The sequence below is a fragment of the Oncorhynchus tshawytscha genome, linkage group LG10 (assembly GCF_018296145.1).
Source record: "Oncorhynchus tshawytscha isolate Ot180627B linkage group LG10, Otsh_v2.0, whole genome shotgun sequence".
Classification (NCBI taxonomy): domain Eukaryota; kingdom Metazoa; phylum Chordata; class Actinopteri; order Salmoniformes; family Salmonidae; genus Oncorhynchus; species Oncorhynchus tshawytscha.
The window spans coordinates 44,485,183-44,509,280 of record NC_056438.1 but is presented as its reverse complement, the minus strand read 5'-3'; the positions used below and the strand labels follow the sequence as shown (position 1 = coordinate 44,509,280).

General features: G+C 42.8%; 2 protein-coding genes and 1 pseudogene across 3 annotated transcripts in view; 2 read left to right on the top strand and 1 right to left on the bottom strand.

Annotated features, from left to right (window-relative positions):
• Window positions 1–422: 422 nt before the first annotated feature.
• Window positions 423–5,430, top strand: LOC112259569 (annotated as a pseudogene).
• Window positions 5,431–10,548: 5,118 nt separating this feature from the next.
• LOC112260192 (Krueppel-like factor 9) lies at window positions 10,549–16,305 on the bottom strand. The gene is made up of 2 exons (XM_024435107.2): window positions 15,400–16,305; window positions 10,549–13,786 (listed from the first exon to the last, which is right to left on the bottom strand). The coding sequence occupies exons 1-2, from the start codon at window positions 15,875–15,877 to the stop codon at window positions 13,533–13,535; spliced, it is 732 nt and encodes a 243-aa protein (XP_024290875.1). The 5' UTR covers window positions 15,878–16,305; the 3' UTR covers window positions 10,549–13,532.
• Window positions 16,306–19,016: 2,711 nt separating this feature from the next.
• LOC112260193 overlaps window positions 19,017–24,098 on the top strand; it is a 62,148-nt gene continuing 57,066 nt past the window's right edge. For both annotated transcript variants that reach the window (XM_024435110.2, XM_024435109.2), the window contains exons 1-8: window positions 19,017–19,156; window positions 19,432–19,482; window positions 19,846–20,012; window positions 20,291–20,361; window positions 20,866–21,031; window positions 21,398–21,535; window positions 22,004–22,181; window positions 22,594–22,736. In XM_024435110.2, the coding sequence (XP_024290878.1) occupies window positions 19,093–19,156; window positions 19,432–19,482; window positions 19,846–20,012; window positions 20,291–20,361; window positions 20,866–21,031; window positions 21,398–21,535; window positions 22,004–22,181; window positions 22,594–22,736 (978 nt within the window). In that variant the 5' untranslated portion in view covers window positions 19,017–19,092. The remainder of the gene's footprint in view (window positions 19,157–19,431; window positions 19,483–19,845; window positions 20,013–20,290; window positions 20,362–20,865; window positions 21,032–21,397; window positions 21,536–22,003; window positions 22,182–22,593; window positions 22,737–24,098) is intronic.

Here is a 24,098-nt window from a genome sequence, read left to right as displayed (position 1 = left end):
CAGAGCAGCTTACCAATCACTGTACCTGTACACAGCCCATCTGTAAATAGCTCACCCAACTACCTCATCCCTATACTGTTATTTTTTGTCATTGTTGCTCTTTTGCACCCCAGTATCTCTACATGCACATCATCATCTGCACATCTATCACTCCAGTGTTAATGCTAAATTGTAATTATTTCACCTCTATGGCATATTTATTGCCTTACCTCCCTAATCTTACTACTTTGCACACACTGTAGATATTCTTTTTCTATTGTGTTATTGACTGTACGTTTGTTTATCCCATGTGTAACTCTGTGTTGTTGTTTTTGTCGCACTGCTTTGCTTTATCTTGGCTATGTCGCAATTGTAAGTGAGAACTTGTTCTCAACTGGCCTAACTGGTTAAATAGTGGGCATCAAGATTAAATAATACAATTCATGACAGCACAGTCATTCAGGACATTCAGGATTTATATATATAGGTCATATGTGAATGTGTTGGTGCCTAACTCTCGATTCATCCACGTGATGAAGCTAAATCAGGCTGCTCTCAAATCAGCCAGGGCTCTTTGGGCTCATTACATACTGGTGAGGTCACCCATAACTCAACCCAGTGGGATATCAACACTCAGTTGTCATGCACCTCTTAAATTTTGAGTTTTTGGAAAAATATAGTGACATAGTGTTTAGGCTTCACTGTAAGAGTAACAACACATTTTCACAGCTGTAACTGGGCGAAAGTACCACAAATAGCCAAATGTGAATTCACCTCACTTCTTTTGAAACAGCCCAGAACAACAGAACATTCTATATTTCCACTGAGATGAATTCTACATCACCCAGTTTGTGGACACTGACAACTTGCTGACCAACCTGCGGGTGCTGACGGAGATGATGGCAGAGAATTCAACGGTTGCGACGTCCATTCAGCGCCCTCTACTTCTGATGTGGCATGACCCCCACAGGTACATCCTTCATTCATCTTCATTTATTTCACTCATTGGCACCATTTCTACACCTCCACCTTTTTATTGGCCCACTGCTGGCCCCCTTCTCGGGAAGACAACTTTATGGTTTGTTGCCATCCGAATGTTAATTCAAACTGAAGCATTGCACTTGTCTGTCTGTCTTGTCTGGCTCTGTTAGTGTTATGATGAGTAAGGGTATTGTTAGAGGGCAGGAAAACAGATGGAGCCAATTTCATGATTTGCCTTCTGCCATCTTGCTTCACACCACCCCTCCCTTGGCACTGTCCCTCAGTGTTATGTGACCGTATGGCTAGCTCTTCTGTCCTTTCCCAGTTTCATTTGAGTTTTGCTGGTTTGTTTGCCACTTCAGCGGGATTTGCATTCAGTTTTCTATCTATGACATCAATATTAAATTCAATTAGCGAGTGTGTTTTTTTTAATGTAGACGTCAACAATGTTTGTAACGCATGATAATTTATACAATTAATGCTAATTAAATGTGTTTCCTTTTTGATTCATTGTATTACATCATGTTCTTTCATGTGTGCTCAATGCCCACCATTGTATTTGAAGACTTGAAATATGCAAATGACCAGGGAGGATATTTTTGAAGTTTTTTTTCATTTCAAGGGCTACATAAAATGTCATAGTGGGGCCTGATTTGGCCTTTGGGCCACTTCTTAATGCTCAATTTAGTCTACTGCGTCTCTGCTTGCCCTCTCAGGCTTACTACAAGTGCACCCCAGAGTACATCCCCATCAGAAACGGGAAGAACCAGGGCTGCTTCGGTGTTCCCATGGTGCACTCTACCTTCCTGGTGGTCTTGAGGTGGGGCGCCGCCCGGGCGCTGGCCTTGCACCCGCCACACCACGATTACACCTTTCCCCTGGATGGCATCATGGTCTTCGCCTTCTCTGCGCGGCGGGTAGGTCAGACATGGAGTCGTAATGAATTGTGTTTAAATGCACTGCTCATTACTGCATATTGAATGGGGATCAGATCTGGGCTTAAATAGCATTTCTTCCTGCTTTCTTTCTGGTGCAATACACACAGCAGAATAGTCCCAAATGTGCAAACCCCACCTACAGTATCTGCCACTCCAGGCATACTCAATCAAACATGCAATACATGTAACGTGTATGTGTCTAATGTATTAGGTTATATTATGACCCTGATTCCGTGCAGATGTACATATGCAACAGAGAGCACTATGGGTATCTGCCACGGCCCCCGAAGTAACAGCAAGGTTAGGAGGAGGTGGAGAGATTTAGCCACACCATGACTGAGGCTCTGATTGAGACGAATCCTTTCTTACATTTCTGCACAAATCTTGGAATGACATTAATGCATGATTTCCACAAATGTTCGAGCAAGGTCTGAGCATTCTGATTTAGTATAGGATATTCTCTCTCTCTCACTCTCACACACACCCCCCTCACTATCTTTAAATATATCCCTCCACGCTTGCCTTCTACATCCTTTCGTGCTTTCCCCACGCCTACAGACCAGTCCCTGTGAAGCTGTTACGACTCCCCTCACTTTAACAGCCTTGTCAGAATGCCCACTCCTCCGTTATAGCTCACTAGCTATCTCTTTCTCTCCTTCATCACGCTCCCTCTCTCTTAGAAAATCCCCAAAATGGTCATTAATGAGAGACTGAGGAATTCCTATGGAAATCATAGATGGCCAATGTCTTAACACAGTGTGATCTGCTTTTATTTAATAATACGAGTCTAATACATATATTTTTCTTCAGTCGATTGTCAAATCAAATTCAAATCAAATGTATTTCTCTAAAGCCATTTTTACATCAGCAGATGTCACAAAGTGCTTATACAGAAACCCAGCCTAAAACCCCAAACAGCAAGCAATGCAGATGTAGAAGCACGGTGGCTAGGGAAATCTGTCTAGAAAGGCAGGAGCCTAGCAAGAAACCTAGAAAGGAACCAGGCTCCAGGGGTGGCCAGTCCTTTTCTGGCTGTGCCGGGTAGTGATTATAAGAGTGCATGGCTATATTGTTCTTCATGATGTTTAAAAGTTCATATATGACCAGCAGGGTTGAATAATAATCACAGTGGTTGTAGAGGGTGCAACAGGTCAGTACCTCAGGAGTAAATGTCAGTTGACATTTCATAGCCAAGCATTCAAAGGTTGATCATGAAGCATTACAAATACATGCACCATACACATAAACCTGGAAAAGATTGGATTTGATGAGGTTCTGAGAATGTCCTTACAGTACATCCACTGTATACTGTGTCTTTAGTCATCCACTGTTATTCATTTCATACGAATCATGAGAAAGGGGATAAAGGATGGAACTGTCTATTCTCCCCACCTTCATTCTATATCTTTCGGATTCATCCGAAGCGGCGCTTTGTGCGGCGGGATCGAATGCTGAGCACCCTCTCCGTTCTGGGCATCCATATTACACTGACAGTGGTGGTGGATGGCAAGTACGACACCACAACCAAAAAGCACATTACGTAACGCCTGCACCTGTTACTTCAGAAGGGAATAAAAGAAATTGCCTGCTATCCATACTGAATCCTCACTCCACTCCACTATTGCTCCAATTAGTGAAGCATGGATTCATAAGGACCGTGAAACGTCGATTTATTATCTATATCCTAATCTTCCTTTGATCTTTTCTTCAAACGTTTGTGCTACATTTTGTCTGATAAAGAACAGGTGCCAATGCTGCACAGGTGCAAACCTGAAGTAAATCTAGACCTAAGCATCTGGGCTGGGTTTGAACATTTGGAATGATGTTTACTAATCTTTTACTTTCTTCTCTTTTGTTCAGAGCTTTGAACACCTCCCAGCTGCAGGCAATGGGCATAGACATGTTGCCTGAGTACAAAGACTCGTATTCGGGGGGGTGTCCTGGCTCGGCTGCTTCCTCAGTCACTACAACATCTGGAAACATTTGCAAATCTAGTCTATACATGCAAATCGATTCTACACCTGCAAAACATTGCATAAAAATCCTAATAAACATTGATAGCTGCTACTTTTATTGATTGTGTTAAGGATCTGTAACATTGCTCAAACTACTTTACTACAACTAGTTTGTTACTTGATAGATGGAAAGATACAGGATACAATACATGACCAAAGGTATGTGGACACCTGCTCACCAAACATCTCATTACAAAATCATGAGCATTAATATGGAGTTGGTCCCCCCTTTGCTGCTATAATAGCCTCCACTCTTCTGGGAAGGCTTTCCACAAAATGTTGGAACATTGCTGCGGGAACTTGCTTCCATTCAGCCACAAGTGCATTGGTGAGGTCGGGCACTGATGTTGGGCGATTAGGCCTGGCTCACAGTCGGCCTTCCAATTCATCCCAAAGGTGTCCGATGGGGTTGAGGTCAGGGCTCTGTGCAGGCCAGTCAAGTTCTTCCACACTAATCTCAACAAACCATTTCTGTATGGACCTCACTTTGGGCACGGGGGCATTGTCACACTGAAATAGGAGAGGGCCTTCCCCAAACTGTTGTCACAAAGTTGGAAGCACGTAATCGTCTAGAATGTAATTGTATGCTGTAGCATTAAGATTTTCCTTTACTGGAACTAAGGGGCCTAGCCCGAACTATGAAAAACAGCCCCAGACCATTATTCCTCCTTCACCAAACTTTACAGTTGGCACGATGCATTAGGGGAGGTAGTGTTCTCCTGCCATCTGACAAATTCAGATTCGTGAAGCGTGATTAATCACTCCAGAGAACACATTTCCACCAGCAGACGCTTGGCATTGTCCATGGTTATCTTAGGCTTGTGTGCGGCTGCTCAGCCATGGAAACCCATTTCATGAAGCTCCCAACAAACAGTTATTGTACTGACGTTGCTTCCAGAAGCAGTTTGAAATTCGGTAGTGAGTGTTGCAACCGAGGACAGACGATTTTTACACGCCATGCACTTCAGCACTCAGTGGTCCCGTTCTGTGGTCTACCACTTCGTGGCTGAGCCGTTGTTGCTCCATGACGCTCCCACTTCACAATAACAGCACTTACAGTTGACTGGGGCAGCTCTAGCAGGGCAGAAATTTGATGAACTGACTTGTTGGAAAGGTGGGATCCTATGACGGTGCAACGTTGAAAGTCACTTAGCTCTTCAGTAAGGCCATTCTACTGTCAATGTTTGCCTATGGAGACTGCATAACTGTGTGCTTGATTTTATACACCTGTCAGCAACGGGTGTGGCTGAAATAGCCGAATCCACTCATTTGAAGGGGTGTCCACATACGTTTGTATAAATAGTGTAGAAGGCGATGTAAATTGTTTTAATGTATAAAGCATTTGGAGATTCGAACCCTGGCTCAGTGGCCGTCCTGTGGTGAATGTCACCCTCTAGATGTTGAAACAGGGACTGCAGCATATGCTGGTGCTGGAGTACGATGTTCGGACCGAGCAGCGGGTTCGCAGCAGACTGGTGACCATCATGGAGACCAAGAGGGACTGGATTGGGATCTGATGTGAGGGCTGATTGGCTGCACACACACACGCGAACACACCCAGATAGACAGACAGCGCAGCTCAATAGACTAAAATGGCTTATTTTTCTAGGAATACTTAATAAAACAAATGGAACTAGGTTGAAGCATCTCCCTCTCTCCCTCAGCTACAGTGCATTCGGAAAGTATTCTGACCCCTTCCCTTTTTCCACATTTTGTAACGTTACAGCCTTATTCTAAAATGTATTAAATTATAATTGTTTTCTCATCCATCTACACACAATACCCCATGATGACAAAGCAAAAAAACATTTTTTTTTATTTTTTAATTGTTGCAAATACAAAATAAAAACAAAATAAAGAACGTAAATATCTCATTAACATAAGTATTCAGACCCTTTACTCAGTACTTTGTTAAAGCACCTTTGGCAAGGATTACAGCCTCGATCCTACTTGGGTATGACCCCACAAGCTTGGCACATCTGTATTTGGCGAGTTTCTCCCATTCTTCTCTTCAGATCCTCTCAAGCTTTGTCAGTTGGATGGGTTGCGTCGCTGCATAGCTATTTTCAGGTCTCTCCAGAGATGTTCGATCGAGTTCAAGTCCGGGCTCTGGCTGGGCCACTCAGGGACATTCAGAGGAGTCTGAATACTTTCCGAATGCACTGTATGTGGGGCATAAGCGGCTAGGGGTGAAGCAGCCAAAGCGCTGGGTGGAGGGGTCTGTAACCCGGTACACCCTGTTTACTCCCACTGGATCTTGGTCTATACCCTCTCCCTGCAGAGAGGCAAGAGCCTCCTGGGGCCCCCTTTGCAAGATGCTGCCTGTGGATGAATACCTGCCTTTCATGTTCAATAAGCACCCAAGATGAGTTCCAGTGGTTGGACAAAGTATATTTTCATACAGGCTTTTGCTTTTTTAACTGCAGTGTTCACTCTTTTTCACACTATCTTTCTCCAGCAAGCACCTTATTTAGCAAGTAGATGCTTGTTGAGTGATATTTGCCCGTGTAAACCCTGTGTTTGCTGATCTTAAAGGAAAACTTCACTCAACAACTATCTTTTGTCATTTTTGTCATTAGTCTACTGTTGCTACTGTCCCAAAATGTATTGCATGTCAGTAGTCAAGTTTTCAAGATATTGGACTATCAAGATGCAAAGTGTCACCTGCCACATCCTCATGGTGATGCATTTTATGACTGTATCAACAGTGGACGAATTATATAAATACCAAAAGAGAGTTTTTGAGTGGATTCTTCCTTTAAGAGACCAGATAGTGACCGTGACCAAAACGATAGTGACCGTGACCAAAACGGTGCAAACAATATGGTGATGGTTCCAGTTGATTGTTTCCTTGCTCCACAAGGGGAAGGGGTTGTTTTCAGACCGGGCATGTCTGAAAACAACTGTCCTTGCCTTCAGAGAGGAGTAGAGGGACGTCCTATGCCCCCCGGGCGTCGCCAAAGAAGGAGGCATTCCTCCACCCTTGCCTGCCAGCATACAGAGATGAACCCTATCCATCAGCCAGCTCTCTCTCTCTCTCTCTCTCTCTCTGTCGAACCATCTGGTTTCACAGCGCCTCAAAATGGAACTTGAATGGGAGTTTAATGGCAGGAGCTGCAAAAACAGCCGCCGGTTTTACCGTTTTTCCCCCTGATTGCTTAGGCACTATCTCTGAAACTGCAGGCATTTGTTTTCAAAACTCAACACACTAACCAGAACACCTTACACCAAACCAGCAAAACATTATACAAGCAAACAATTCTTGCAAAACTCTTCAAACTCTTTTAGAAAATTGTGTTTTTGCCTCAATACAGTACACACAAATCATCATTTGTATAAGCACACGAAGCACCAACTAGGCACTGATAGCATAAATGAAAAACACATTTGCTTTTTCTGTGTGCAGGGCACGGCAGTTTTTTAATAAAGGTTTGTCATACATGTAGTAAACACACATACACACAGGTATCCAAATGTGTAAAGTATGGATGTGTACTCCGAACTTAACACACTATCAATACAAATAAGGGACAAAAGTAAATATTTTTTCTCTCTCCTAATGTTCCAACACTCCTCAAGCAACAAAAGCGCAGTAAGAAGAAAACAAAAACATTTGTGCTAGAAATTTTGCCTTTGTGGGTCTGACCGTTAAGACTTCATCCACATCACATGCGATGTTGTCTTGAGCTAGGCAGCGTGAAAAGTATCGCCTGGAATGTCGTGCAGTGTTTTATGGGCCTAGGATCGCATGATGGTGAAGGACGCCGTTTTGACATTGTTATGTTGCCACCACGTTGTCCCGGGACGTTGATGATGACACGGTGTCCGATGATATTTCTGCCGCAGCCCCTTGTATTTGCAAGGTTGAAACCTGCCTCGTCCACATATATTAGCTCATGATGCACTGCAATCTGCTTCTAGCTCCACGACTCTCTGAAAGAGACGAGACAAAACAATGTAGCACAGTACGAAAAGAGAGGGATCAGTCAATATGATGTAGCACCATACACTTCTAGATCCAGTACATATTCATATCTCAGTTGATTTACACAGTCTGAGGTTCTTTCGAAAGGGAATCTGACCTGCTGCTTCATCCTAATTCTATTGCGTTTCAGTAGACGAGACAGTGCAGAGAGACTCACTCTGTTGACGTTTTGGAATATGGTGTTATCTGCCATTATGTGGTCCTGCAGTTCTCTGAGTCTGATGCAGTTATTTGCAATGACCATATTTACAATGTGGGTCTCCTGCTCTGGGCTGAACAGTCGACCTCTTCCACCAGATACTGGTTTTCTTGCACTTCTGTAAAAACATTTGAATGGTTTCAGTGATAGATCCTTCTCATTATGAAAGTACAGTACATATTACTGTACCAGTAAGACTACAGCACTTAGTTACTTACCGGTTTTCATTTCGAAATATCCGGATGATACCTGCAACAGTATAGTGGCTCAGATTTGGTTGAACCCGTTGCCCAGCCTCCCTCATGCTCATCCGATGGTTGACAACATGGTCAACCACAGTCGCTCTGATTTCATCCGTTTTTGTGTTCCTGACTCCCCTTCCTCTTCCCCACCCTACTTCATCTCTTCCTTCTCCTCCTCTAGTTCTCACCCCTCTTACTCTCTGTCCAATATTGGCCTCCATTGTTGTCCCAAACAAATGTTTACCTGTGGCCTATTTAGTGCTCAAGCTTTGATTTGTAAGTGAACTCCATGATCTAAAAGGGTTTTCCTGTGTCAATGATGGAAAGGCAATTGGCGAAATAGTGTAGCAATGTAAAAACCAATGTTTACAGTTTTGCTAGAGGTATGGTATTAAATTGCAAACTGAGTGTAAAGCAGTGAGTTGAGTTTACAGCTTTGAAAAACGTGTGTTATAAATCTACAAAGCAGAGAACGTGCATTCAGTTTGGCACACTTGGTTATTGCTTTGGCTACAAGTGTTAATGGTTTCAGAGTTAGTGCTTCAAGAATCACTGTTGGTGTTTAAGCATTCAGAAAAAAATTGAATTGGCTGATCTCTCAGAGCATCACCATCTAGCGCAACCTCCCCCATACATTGTGGACTTCAAAGCGCAAGCGATTTAAACAAGGAAGTGAATTTGGAAAAGCTGAAAGTAGGCTTACGCATCTTAGAAATAGTTTTCACAAATAAACATTATATGCCCGAACTCAGAATCAATTGGGCTTCCCCAAAATAATATTATTGTGAAGTCACATCTAATGCAACTATTGCAGGCTCGATCCCTCTCCGTTGCCACTAGCTTCCACAGCCACAAAAGTCAAAATTGGCTCTGTCAATAGTTCCAAACAGTCACACATTGTTACCAGGCTCTATGACCCCACAATCTGAGCCAGGGGCCAAGGTCACAAACAATCATCCCAAAATGTATTGTGTAACTCATTGAAGTTACTTATAGATGGTGCTGACCAATTAGTGCTTTTTGAAGTTGGTTCGATTATTTAAAAAAGAATGACGATTTTTCGATCATTTAAAAAAAAAACATCAAATGCATCAATGCAATATTTTATTTTACCTTTATTTAACTAGGCAAGTCAGTTAAGAACAAATTCTTATTTTCAATGACGGCCTAGGAACAGAGGGTTAAACTGCCTGTTCAGGGGCAGAATGACAGATTTGTACTTTGTCAGCTCGGGGATATGAACTTGCAACCTTACGGTTACTAGGCCAACGCTCTAACCACTAGGCTACCCTGCCACCCCGAATGAATATGTGGGTCGAGTGCTGTATCACAGAATAAAAATAATTCGTAAAAGTCCCATGATTGCTTATCACTTTTTAACCATCAGTTATTTCAGTTGTGTATATTACATTTGTTTTATTTGATGACTTATTTAATTCCATGTCATCTCATCTCAAAATCACTACTTCTAGTTCTTTGAAGTAAATAAGGCATATTTTTATGACTGCTGAATACCAATATCTTACGAAGCAACTGCTCTATGTATCTCCTCAACACAGACCGGACATATAGCCGCGCAGTGGATTATGGTCAATGTAGTTAATGATCACATTTGCTGTGCTAAACTATGTACAACATTGGCCTGTTGGAAACTACAACTCCCTACCACATTGCACAGTACAGGCATGATCTGATTTCTTTCTAGAGAAACTGCAGTGCAATGTGCGCATTGAGCTCACAGAAAAAGAAATGGAATACTAATAATTGAACCAATGTTCATGAATTAGTTGTTTAAAAAGCGAAAAAAATAACTGACATTCGGTTAATCGCTCGGCACTACTTATAGATGACTTGGACGAAGTGTAAACAATACTAATATAGGAACCATTGATTTGCATTGTGCCACAGATGCAAATAAATTAGCAGTGGCCAGGTAAACAACCAAAGCATGCATTTCTTTCATATCATACTTCGTCTATAGACTGCTTACAGGGTAAGAAACCCAATGTAATATTGTCATTTGAATTATCCATTAAAAGGGATTGATCAAATGTTCCTTACTTTAAATGCCATCTCAGACAACCTTCCCTTTAACAATATTGACAATGAAGTGTAGGTCAAGTATAACTGAACATTTAAATACAGTTTCTAGTTAATAGCATCTGTTAAGTCACCTATTAAGAAGAACATGACCCACACAACCAAAACATTCAACTTAAGGTTTGTATTTATTATTTTAAAAAAGCACTGGCAGTTTTGTATCAAGCAAACAATGGAACCAAATTATTAGCATTGTTCCATATCACCAAAAATAATGAGCTAGAAAAAAAAGAATGAAACCACACAAATGATAAGTCATAATAAATTAATCAGCGAAATAATAGAAACACATGCTTAGACTTGGGTGTTGCACAGGAAATATGGAAGTTCCAGCGCTCAATTCTTAAGACACCTGAGAGTATAAATATCAGAGAGCATGTCGCAGCTGTATTCAATTATTCCCACAGTTCCTCTTATCGACGTAAAACAAAGCTGTTTCTTAAATAATTAATTATTCATGTAAAAATTTAGCTTTAAAAAAAAATCTAAAAACATTGGTTTTGTATGCACAATACAGCTGTGCCTATTTTTATTTATTTATTAGTGTATGGTGAGAAACAATAGGCATTGTTTGCCCTAGGTGTTCAGCGAAGTGAATTAAATAGTTAGAGATATGATTGTGTCCCCCCAAAGCCAGTTTAAGTGGTTTGTCAAATCTCTATTGATTAAATTGGTAACTTTATCTGCACGATTACCTACATAAAGGACTTCATAACCCATACATTAAGCAGTTAATGAGCATTTCATAAATCCCTATGTTAAATGGAAAATAGGGACATAACTGAGATATCAATTTGCGGTCGTTGACATTAGAGTTTATGAAATGTATGGGTTATGAAGTTCTTATGTAGGTTACAGAACTCATCTATTGATACATCTAATGCAGTAGGTCCAAATTGAAATCTTCAATATTGTGCAGGGTAGTGATACATAACAGCACATTTGTATAAGACGCATGCCAAAACTGATGATCAGCACTACTGAACACCCTGGGGTAAGTAAAAAATACTATGAAAAATAATAATAAAAATAACAAGATAAAAAAGTGTTAAGCACAATCAAAACTCTGTACACACAGCATACATAAGATAGACAAGACAAACTAAAGAGACGTTTTCTCTGGCAGAGTGTAGTTTTCAATTGAAGAACAGAAGAAGTTCAAACCGAAGGCTCGATTGGCTTTAGAAGCATTTTGATCCAACTACTTTCCAAGGGAAGATAAATATTACACAAAACTGTGAGGTAAATTGTTACTCTTATGTGAAATAATCATTTTGACGAGGCAGACTTGCTTAGTCACCATGTCAGAAAATGACGAGATCCATGGAGACATTCACAATTCATTCAAAAACATAGAAGTATCTTCTAAGTAATATTGTGCCTTTGAAGTTATATAGTCCATGTGTGTTTGAGATAACTGCCAGCAGTTACCATCAGCTGTCAGATTGTAATAACTTGTGAAAACGTGTACAAATGGCAAAAGCGTTCCAACTTAAAAAGTTGAATACATCCCATTACAATGGAATGAACAGTGTTCAAATAACACAGCAAAAATGAACAATTAAAGTCAGTCTGTTAGTGGAGACATGAGAGAAGGAAGACATCGGAGGGACTCTACGAGGAGGTGCCTTAGTCATGCAATTTCAATCTTTCTGTGGAGGAAATGACCGTTTTTAAACAAGGCTCAGAGCACAGGGTACAGTGTTATCGTGTCTGAGAAAAGCCAGATATTATGATGAGAGGATCGGAATGACCAGCAAACAAACAAAAATACACTTAATAAACCCCCAATCCATCCTTTATAGCACTTCCTAAAGCACTTGGACAAATGTGGCTTACTAACCATTGGTTATAATAAATATGAGACAACTTGTATCTTTATCAAATTCCACAGTGTTCAATTGTAGAAGCATATTAACACAGTGAATACCTATCACACAAATTAGCCAAGTAGCGTTCAAAATACCTGTAAGAAAAAGTGTCATATTGCATATGTGTATTTGTGATGTGTCTGCGAGTCGGAGTAAACCTGTAGAATTGATTCAAACTGTAAACATGGTAAAAAAAAAAAGTATGAAATTGTTTAAGGCTTTCTGAGTTTCCTGAAGTGTTGTTCACTGAGACAAAGTAAGAATGTCCATTTGCTGGACAGACAGTGGAAATAGTAGAAAGTGTCTTCTCTTTCTCTAACAAAAAGGAAATAGAGACAGACACACACTCCCTTACACACTCACAAGCAGCGCTATCCTATCCAAGCATATACTCCGTCACCCCTAATATAAGGACTACAATTCATCACAAGCATTACTTCCTCTAATAGAATTTAAGGATATTCTCTACAATAGAAGCTTAAAGCACTTGCATCAGTATCCAACATAATACGACGTGTATCATGTGTCAACGTTTCATGGATGGCAAAAACAAACAGTTGATCTAGAATTAGTAAGGATGGCCTGCAAACTGCTAGTCTTGAGCGGTTTAAACCATTCATCATCATTACTATGAAAGTGAAGCTGGCCTGCAATTTAAAATGATAATAATGCAGTAAATACAATATTGCAACAAAAAAAAAGACATACCTAAAGCCAACTAAATTTATTTGAACGACAAAAACACATGGAATGTGCAACCTCTAAAACTGTGGCTGTGGGATCAGCAACGCGGCTCCCCTTCTACTCGACCTCTACCTTGCTACGCATCTAGCTAAATATCACTAAAATGGCGCTAACAAAAAAAGAAAACGGGCACAGTAATAAAAAAAACGTGTAGCGCCATCTCTTTAAAATAAACCGGGAAAGGAGGAAAACATTTGGCTGCTGCATGCAGAGACTGCGGACTGAAGACATTGAGAATTCCCTGCATGCGTGAGTGCTTTTCGGGGGAAAGGGTTGGAGAGAATTGAGGTTGTGTTGAGCATTGAGAGTAGTGTCGTCTTCGTCCATCCAGGGCGGGTGGTGGTGAATGCAACCCCATCCAGGTCCTGTTTGTGGTGAGTGGTGGACAGGCTGGGGCCTGGCTCGTGGATCTGATTGCCCTGTGACCCTTGCTGATCCCAGCCCTAGATGTGGGAGTGAACCCACTGACCCCTCCACACTACTGGCCCATGGCGGGGCTGGACACCCCCTGGCCTCCGGAGGACGAGCTCTTACGGCCCAGCATGGACGGCTGGAAGTCGGGGTGGCGGCGGGCGTGCTTGATGAGATGGTCGCTTCGCATGAAGCGCTTGTCGCACAGTGGGCACAGGAAGCGCTTCTCGCCCGTGTGGGTGCGCATGTGGCGAGCCAGCTCGTCAGAGCGGGCAAATTTCTTCTCACAGTCGGACCAGGTGCAGGGAAAGGGTCGTTCACCTGGTGAAGGAAGACAGAAAGAGTCTAGGTCTACACCAAACTTTTGAATTAAAATACTGAGTCCAGTCAGACTGGGGGTCAAGCATTGCCCTGCTTGTGCCAATCACGTACACACGCCATTAAGGTAGAAACACATAGAGGTTGGTAGTAAGGTAAATTCATGGGAGACCCTTATATACCCATCAATTTAGTTTGAAAAAAGTTCACAATATTATCAGCACCCTTTTTTAATGCAAGGAAATCAACCTATTTTGAAAAGAAAAACTTTAATCTATCGGGTCATGGTTCATATGGGTAGTGAAGAGTGAAATTTAGAAAAGTGAATGCAAAATGTAGACCGCAATAGATATTGACACTCATATGGTAGGCTACCTCCAACATATGGTGGGCAGCCATAGAAGAGGCCTCCCTCAACACCTCCACATGTCTCCTAGGAAAGGCTCTAACTTGGTTCAGAAATGTGAAACCTTCAAAAGGGCTGCCTTGTTTTCGAAAGTGATTAACTTGACACAAAGTTGTGAAATAGCTTTGAATTATCCACATTAAAAGTGTGAACATTTTCATTTAAAGCAGGCATTCCCAAACTACCATTTTCCACAAATGGGTAATAGCCAGGCTAATAACCTACAGTAAAATGGTTTTAGGGGTGAGGACACTTTTTACGTTGACTATTAACGTTAGTTAAAATGATAACCCCAAGGTGAAGTCTGTAAGGCTATTTCGTGGCCCTAGAACAGTGCCGTAATCGAGTAATAGGAGTCAAACGAGGGGGTGCCAGGGGCTATATTCAAGATCGCAAAGAGGACCAGCGTTTCGCAACACGCCCAACTCGGTCTGTGCTAGGCGGGATCCCTACCCCTCAACCCACTCCCATTTTGTGGGCGTTCCCTGGCGACTTGTTCTTTTCAATACGATTTCCTCTTCTAATCCATCTGCGCCTGTTATTTCACTGACCCTGAACCTCAAGACCGTGCGGACACCTGATGCATGTACACAAAGTAACAGCGCTAAACATACAACTTTGACGTGGAAAACGATGACAGACGTGGGTGGTTTCCAACAAAGAACGGCGTTTTTCTACAAAGACCTGACTCTCACCGAATGGCCACATTGACGCGAGGTGGGATTAAACGATTTGGCAGCTCGAGCTAAAAGAACCACGGTGCCTGCGCAAACGCCCCCGAACGCTACGTTTCTCTCTCTCGAACTCACTCGCCGTATGCAAATCTAGCCTAGATGTAACATGTTCGTCACTAGTCACTATGGTTTTTCGTCCAGCCCCATTCTTTTGTTCGTTTACTTCTTTGTTATGAGCCCTCTGGTTGGGGAGTTTTTCCCTCTTTCGGGGAGTATTGTACAAACTCGCGGGTAAACGACAACCACCCCAATGTACAGTATATATCCCTGTGACGAAAAACACCTTTCTTCAGGGGGAAAAATGTGATCTATATGTAGAGAAGAGAGTGACACTAAAAGGAGGAGTGTTTAGTGAGTATGGCCAAACTAGAAGTTCTGGAACAACTTGGATAGTAAAAGGGTTGTTTGTTCAGATTACATGCCCAAAACATTTTTTTTATTTTTTTTTACAGTTAGAGCTAGCTACATAATTGTACCTGTATGGGTTCTGATATGGGCTTTCAGATGAGACGATTTCCCATAAACTCTGTCACAGCCGTCGAAAGTGCACTGGTGTCGTTTTACTGGGGACCGAGGCGCTCCTCCTCCCCACTGTTGCTGAGTGGCATTGTACTGTCCAGGAATTGGAGTAGCAGAGGGGGTCATGGTAGGGGTAGTTGAGTCAGACAACGTGGTGTAGCCGCTCTCCCCACACGAGGAGTTGCTGCTTTCCGAGTAGGCCGACATGGGCCGGAATTTACTGTGGAGGTCCGTGAGGATCCCGGCCACCTTCATCATGTTGGCCCCCTCGAGTCTCATTGTCTCGCGCACCTCCCTGTCCTCGTTCGACCCTTCAGGCTCCCCAGGAAGAAGGGCCTGGGCTGCAACTGGGGTGGGTCGGTGTAAGACGGGACCGCTAGATATCGACACCAGACATTCGGCGGCGAAGTAATCGGAATAGTCCATCATCGACATAATGTTTTACCGTTGACTTTAGCAAGTCCTTTATCTTGTAAAATTCCGTCTTGTTTTCAGAGTCGTTTTCGGAGCAGACGAGCCAGAGATGTCGACCTCGTTTTTAGCAGACTAACTCGTTGGGCCGACCTTTCTAGCTATCCCTATACCGTCACAAAGTCTGATAAGTATCCTCGAAAACATCCAATTATATAAAACAAAATAAGAATATATACTGCCCAAACTTGCCCGTGCCTTCAGCCCACATGCGTACTTTACATCGTCCGACGGTTCATTGTGTCTGCCTCTGAAAGCCGGTCAAACCTACGCCCCCTGTACAGAGCACCACGCACAAACTTACGTTACGGACTGACGTGAACGGCGGGCGTGGTTGAAGCAAACGACCGATACAAACAGCGTGGAGTGGTGGCTGAGTTGATGGGGGAGCCATAGCCAGTGGCGGACTGGAACATGAATTCGGCCCTGGCATTTTATCCACATCAGCCCACATCATTGGGCAGACCGCCAACTCACACCCACCATCAGATGTACATTATAAAATCCAACATAATGATTTAGGCTTTATTGCAAATTAGGGCTTGTCATATTCCCCTGAATCATCACCTACCCTAGGTGTTCAAATCAAATTTTATTGGTCACATTACATGTTTAGCAGGTGTTATTGCGGGTGTAGCGAAATGCTTGTGTTTCTAGCTCCAACATTGAAGTAATATCTAACAATTCACAATAATACACACAAACCCAAAAGTAAAATCATGGAATTAAGGAATATATAAATATTAGGATGAGCAATGTCGGAGTGGCATTGACAAAAATACAGTAGAATAGAAACCAGTATATACGTATGAGATGAGTAAAGCAAAAATATGTAAACATTAAAGTGACTTGTGTTCCATTATTAAAGTGGCCAGTGATTTCAAGTCTATGTATATAGGCAGCAGCCTCTAAGGTGCAGTGTTACGTAACCGGGTGAAAGTCGCCTAGTGATGGCTATTTAACAGTCTGATGGCCTTAAGATAGAAGCTGTTTTTCAATCTCTCTGTCCTAGCTTTGATGCACCTGTACTGACCTCGCCTTCTGGATGATAGCGGGGTGAACAGGTAGTGGCTCGGGTGGTTGTTTTCCTTGATTATATTTTTGGCCTTCCTGTGACATCGGGTGCTGTAGGTGTCCTGGAGGGCAGGCAGTTTGCCCCCGGAGATGCGTTGTGCAGACAGTTGCCGTACCAGGCGGTGATACAGCCGACAAGATGCTCTCAATTTTGCATCTGTAAAAGTTTGTGAGGGTTTTAGGTGCCAAGCCCAATTTCTTCAACCTCCTGAGGGTACTATGGTGTTGAAGGCTGAGCTATAGTCATTGAACAGCATTCTGACGTTCTTATTCCTATTGTCCAGATGGGATAGGGCAGTGTGATGGCGATTGCATCGTCTGTGGATCTATTGTGCCAGTAAGCAAATTGAAGTGGGCTAGGGTGTCAGGTAAGGTAGAGGTGATATGATCCTTAACTATCCTCTCAAAGCATTTCATGATAACAGAAGTGAGTGCTACAGGGCGATTGTCATTTTTCATTCAGTTACCTTTGCTTTCTTGATTACAGAAACAATGGTGGACATCTTGAAGCAAGTGGGGACAGCAGACTGGGATAGGGAGAGATTGAATATGTCCGTTAACATGCCAGCTGGTCTGCTTATGCTCTGAGGACGAGGCTAGGGATGCCATCTTGGCCCGACAGCCTTGCGAGGGTTAACACGCTTAAATGTATCACTCATGTCAGCCACGGAGAACGAGAGCCCACAGGCCTTGGGAGAGGGCTGTGTCGTTGACACTGTGTCATCCTCGAAGCGGGCGAAAAAGGTATTTAGCTTGTCTGGGAGCAAGACGTCGGTGTCCATGAAGTGGCTGGTTTTCTCTTTGTTATCCGTGATTGTCTGTAGACCCTGCCACATACATCTCTGAGCCGTTGAATTGCGACTCCACTTTGTCTCTGTTCGAGGGGTGCTGAGGAGTATTTCTGTCTGTAATAAAGCCCTTTTGTGTGGAAAAATGTCATCTGATTGGCTGTGGCTGGCTCCCCAATGGGTGGGCCTGTCCCCTTCCAGGCCCACCCATGGCTGCGCCCCATTGCCCAGTCATGTGAAATCCATACATTAGGGCCTAATGAATTTATTTAAATGGACTGTTATGGTTCTATGAACTCCAACTCAGTAAAACCATTGAAATTGATGCATGTTGTGTTTATATTTTTGTTCAGTGTACATAGAGTATATGAAAAAAAATATCTATGATATTTCAACAACCATGAAAATGTATGATGCTTTTTTTTCTTAATTCCATCCATCGTAGATCATCATTTATACGCTGTCAAAAATAATCAATGTTTTCGGTTCCTCTTTCAATTCATCTGAGAATGTCCCTATTCTATTTGAGGTCTATTACCTAAGAGATGAGGCAAGACAAGGACACTAGACGTCCCTCTACTTCAGCCAATGACACCCTCCATATATACTGTAGCTTCACATAACCCAGTCACAGCCCATGTTCTCTGGCTGTCTGTTTGTGTAGCCATCTGTCACACAATAATTACTCACTAAAAGCAAATCTGACCTCAATAATAGTGGATATCATGCTGTAATAGACTTATAATAGGGCATATAGGCAATAAGATTAATCGGATAGACCTTTATGTACAGCCCCCCATCCTAATGAACCCCATAATAAACATGGGCAACCCTTGCTTACTTACAATGTAATGCGTGGGTTATGAGGACAAAAGTGCATTGCTGTAAGACTTGGGTCACAGAGAAGAAGTCTACTGTATCATATTTGCAACACTTTGACAACCAAGTTGCCATAAAATCGTTGATTCTCACCAGAAAACAACAGATATAAAACTTTTAAATCCCAAAGTGTGTGTTGTGCTTTTCTGTCTGGAACCCGTCTTTCGCCATATGGGGGTTTATATACCATAGAGAGGCTTTGCATTGATTGGGGGCCCAATGTTATGTCAAGTGATTGGCTCAGTGGTGTGTTTGTAGCTCCAGGCTGGAAGGTATTTCCTGATTGGATGTTTTGAGTAGTGCGGGTCACTGTGGCAGCAGGGACAGGCACAAGCATAGGCATTCACTGGCTGTGTGAGAACAGTGACTGTTCTTCAGCCCAACTACTTACATGTGGAGTCTTGGAAGCCTGGGCTGCTGCAGTGACTTGAGACTGCTATGGCCGTGCCTCAGCTTGGATTACTATTCTCTCTTATCTTCACAACTCTCATTTTACTACACAGTAAGCTCTCTATGGTTTGTGACTGGATTTGTGATTTGACTTATTCACATAGTTGGTTCTCGTTATCAGACAGGGATAACTGACCGTGCTTTTCAGGTGAATAATGGACAGTAACTGATGGTCCTTTTTGAAAGCGGAGAACATGAGCGAATTCATTAGAAGTTAGACATTGGTATGGAGTGAATTAAAAGTTATGTTGGAGATTGTCAGTGAGTTTTCCGGCTTGTTTGAAGGGTTTTGTGTGTAGATGTTGCGATTTTGATGTTTTTCTGCAGTAGGTAATTGCCTTCAGATGGATCAACAACTCTGCCGCCCAGAATGCATTGGTGAGAGCAAATAATTGAGTGATAATTCCCTATCTTATTCCAAGCTGAAGTAAATGTATATTTTCTGATATAGTCACAATGTTTTCCCCTTGATAAAAATTACTGTGGTTTATTTATGCGTTCACAGAAACATATTACATTTTGTGAATTGAATTTTAGAGCTACCTCTGTTGAGATTCAGTATCTGTTTTCCATGATTGGACAATAGATCAAAAGACTTAGTAAACTATTAATAAATAATTATGTCATGATATGTATACCTTTATAATATAAAGAATTTATAATGGCTTATACATGAAAGTTATTTTAAAGTGTTACCAGATAATGATTATTCAAAATAGGTATATGATTTGCTGGTTACAGCTTCCTCATCCCCTGACAAGTCGTACCAGAGAGGGGTGAGATACACGTACAGGTACAGCTCGACTATAACCACGACTCTACAAGGCTCTACCTCAGGCAGAAATGGACTGGCTCTCGACTGTGTGGTGGACATTGACGTGATTTCCAAGTGTCACCTTATGATGCAGGTCAGATATGCAGAAAAGTTACGCCAATATGGTGATTTTTGTTGTTGTTGAAAAAAGTCACTCTGCAAATCCACCAATGTAAAATCCTTTGAATTCACCTTAAAATGCGGTTTTAAAATGTTTACATGTAAAAAAAAAAAATTAAAAAAAAGTTTACTTTGGGAACTCCTGTTCCCCCTGGTTCCTCCCCATTTCCAGCGTTGAATATCATTTTTAAAAATGGGAAATTAATATGAAATGGGACTTTTTAGTGATGTTCTTTTCTATGCTCCCTGTAGATCAGGAATCCTCAGATAAAGCGTCTTTCTCCCCAGAAGGAACATTCTGTGCAACGCCTAAAGAGTTTGAGGTAATCTGAAATGACAGCATCAATATTGCTTTCATTGTGCGTTTTGTGTGTGTTTTATGTGTGTTTTGTGTGTATTTTTTATTTGTATTTTTTACATGTGTGTGATCTTTCTTTCCCTTGCTCATGTGCGGGTTTCCCCCCAAATTTCATGTGTTTTGCTTATTCTTCGTACCTTTTGCGTCTTAGACCAAATTAAAGTTGGCATATTACAAAAAAGTTGGCATATTACAATGTGCACATCGATCATTTCTTAAGTGTTTCTGCTATCAAATCATGATTGATAATGGATGATTTGAGTTACAAAAGCACAAATGATCCACAACAATGCATGATTTGATAGCACAATAGTGCAGAAATGATACAAGCACACTAGTGCCAGATCATTCCAGATTGTTATTCCTGAGAATGTGATACTCTGCTCCGAAAACACCATCCATGTGTCTAGGGGTCCTGGGGGTCTTGGGGTCCTGGGGGTCTCATCTGGTGTTTTGGTTACTATCCCAGGGAGTCGCTGGAGAGGAGTCGCCTCAAGTTCTCCCTCCAGGGGGGAAAGGTCACGGCCCTCTGTCCACAGGAGGGGGAGCAGCTGTGGACTCTGAACATCAAGAGAGCTCTACTGAGCATGCTCCAGACCTCCCGCTCCGCAGAGAAGCAGGAAGTAGTGAAGGAGGTGAGGGCGGAATGATCCGTCTCCCAATATGAGTAATAGCAGGATAGGCCATGCATGAAACACTAGGTCAGTATTTGCAGTAGGAGGACGACATGTTGCAGTGGTGTCCAAAGTCTGTTCTGCACGGCTACTGTGGGTGCAGGCTTTTGTTCCAGCCCAGCACTAACCCAGTTAATTAAGTAATTATGATCTGCATTGAATACCATGATTCATTAATTATTTGGATCAAGTGTGTCACAGCTGGGCTGGAACAAAAGCCTGCACATCCTGTAGCTCTCCAGAACCAAGTTTGGACACCAGGTCTTCATATCATATTGTACATTGGACAATCCTCTGCCTTTTTTCCTTCCCGTGTCAATTCTTCAGACGGATCTGTACGGGACCTGCACGAGTAAGTATGAGAGGAGAGGGCCTCTACTGGTGAAGACGAGGAACCTCAGGCAGTGTCAACAGGACCGACTGGCTTACTTCTGGCCCAATTCCACCCCTCTGAGAGAGGACACGGTGAGATCTTCTACCATCCTCTCCCCCCCTCAACATGGAACAGTCAATGGTTACCATAGTCACAACCAATCACTGATGTCTTTCTCTTGCATTGATATTGGGACATGCAGTGCATAATGAAATCCAGAAGTGCTAGGGACTGATGCCCATTTCTGTGACTTGGAAACCTTCTAGTGAAAGTTTGGTTCGTAAAGGATCTGTTAGATTGTCAGTAGGTTTCAGATGGATCTAAAAATTGGTAGCCTGAGTCCCAGATCGTTTTGTGCTGTCTTGCCAACTCCATTGCTGTCATGGCGTGACAATGACGGCAATCGAGTAGACAGCACAAACAGATATGGGACTCAGACTGAACCATTTGTGTCAAATATGCAAAATGCCGTACCTTCCACCAGTATCTTGTGTAACCTCAATCCAGTTAACACTTCCACTTTTACCAAGGGGTGTTCCTATCTCTTATGTCCACTTCAGACAGTGGACTCCAAACTCCAATGTACCCAGCGGCATGGGACTACAGTGATGGAGGAGGTCAACTGCACAGAGGTCATCTCCATGGTACCATTGTCAGGGTCAACAGGAGTGGTGAAGACCCAGACCGTCTCTACCCTTACGCTGCTCAGAGCCCAGAAAGGCACACCCTCAGGAGTGGGTGTGTATGCTTCTGATTCCCTCCTCAGGACTGGCTGAGTATAGGCTATACTGTAGTATACCTGAATGACTGTGTCACTGTGTACCCGTCTGACATCAAGGTGTTGTAGTGTGTGTCTGTGTACAAGCTAATGCTACCAAAATAAACTATTACTACTACACTTCTATTAGCTAGGAAGCAATCATATTGATGTTACTTTCATCACTACTACAACTACTACTGCTAGTACCACTATGGCTGTTGCAAACCTTAAATACATTCTCAATCATTCTTTGAGAATGTAATTATCTCAGCCATTCAAATTGAGAGGCTGAAAGGTCTAACTTTTATTCAAATGAATTTAACTTGGCCACTTAGGCCCCACTCTCTCAATAATATGATATTCATTTCAATGATATTGTCCCTCCCTCAGATACACTGGGTCCAGGTGTCCTGAGTGACCTCCAGTTTGTGGAGGAGGGGGCTGAAGGCCAAGTCCGAGGCAGGACGTCCTCCCCCCAAGAGGCCACGGACACCGTTAGGAAGCTGTGTGGTCTTACCTCTGACCAGCAACAGGTAGAACCCCAATTTTCCAAGACATCATAAGGGAGTAATTCACGCTTATGACTAGTCTTACAATGCATTATAGTCAATCAATCATATTTATTTATAAAGCCCTTTTTAAATCAGCAGATGTCACAAAGTGCTTATACAGAAACCCTAGGCTAGGAAAAACATCCTAGAAAAGGCAGGAACTCAGGAAGAAAACTAGAGAGAAACCAGGCTTTGAGGGATGGCCAGTCCTCTTCTGGCTGTGCCGGGTGGAGATTATAAGAGTACATGGCCATTACGGTCAGATTGTTCTTCAAGATGTTCAAACAGTCATAGATGACCAGCAGGGTCAAACAATAATCACAGTGGTTGTAGAGCAGTGGTCACCAACCTTTTCTAAGTCAAGATCACTTTCGCAGTCAAAAAGCACGCTAAGATCTACTGCTCAGATTAGATTTTTTTACCATTAACCTCACAGAAACAGTTTTGTAGGAATGAGGTTTGGGCTGTAGGCCTAATACATATCACAGCATATTGGCTATATGATTGGCCTGCCAATATTGTTAATCAGACCATATTATATTTCAAAACGCGAGCTTTGATAACAAAATAGATCAGTTGGTTCAGCACTTGTGAGGCACTGTGGAGCATGAATTGAAATTGTTTGCTTTTTTATTTTGCTGGACTGATGGTACCTGCATCTGATGGTCGGCGAGGTCAAATCACCACGTCAGTGATCTTCAGGTCAAAAAGTCGGAAGAGTTTCCGACTTGGAATTCCGAGTTGGATGACCGTTCAAAACGGTTTTTCCTTGAAGATCGACCAGTTGGCGACCACTATTGTAGTGGGTGCAGCAGCTCAGGAATAAATGTCAGTGGGCTTAGCAAGCGTTCAGAGGCGGAGACACCAGGTGCGGTAGAGAGAGAGGGAGAGGGAGAGGGGGAGGGAGAGAGAGAGGGTCGGGGTTCCATAGCCGCAGGCAGAACAGTTGAAACTGGAGCAGCAGCACTACAAGGTAGAACGTCTGGTGAACAGGTCAGGGTTCCATAGCCACAGGCAAAACAGCAGAAACTGAATCAGCAGTACGACCAAGTGGACTGGGGACGGAGAAAGCCAGGAGTCCTGAGGCATAGTCCTAGGGCTCAGGTCCTCCGGGAGGGGAGCGAGAGAGAGAGAGAGAGAGATGGGAGAATTAGAGGGAGCATACTTAAGTTCACACAGGACACCATATAAGACAGGATAATTTCACCAGATAGGACAGACTGACCCTGGGCCCAGGCACATAGACTATTGGAGCATAGATACTGGAGGCTGAGACAGGGGGGTCGGGGGACACTGTGGCCCTGTTCGACGATACACCCGAACAGGGCCAACCAGGCAGGATAT

Excerpts from the sequence above, each read along its gene's own strand:
- LOC112260192 (XM_024435107.2), bottom strand. The coding sequence starts at position 15,877 with ATGTCGATGATGGACTATTCCGATTACTTCGCCGCCGAATGTCTGGTG. Across the intron at positions 13,787-15,399 it reads CCATATCAGAACCCATACAG|GTGAACGACCCTTTCCCTGC; the intron begins GTACAATTATGT and ends TTCCTTCACCAG.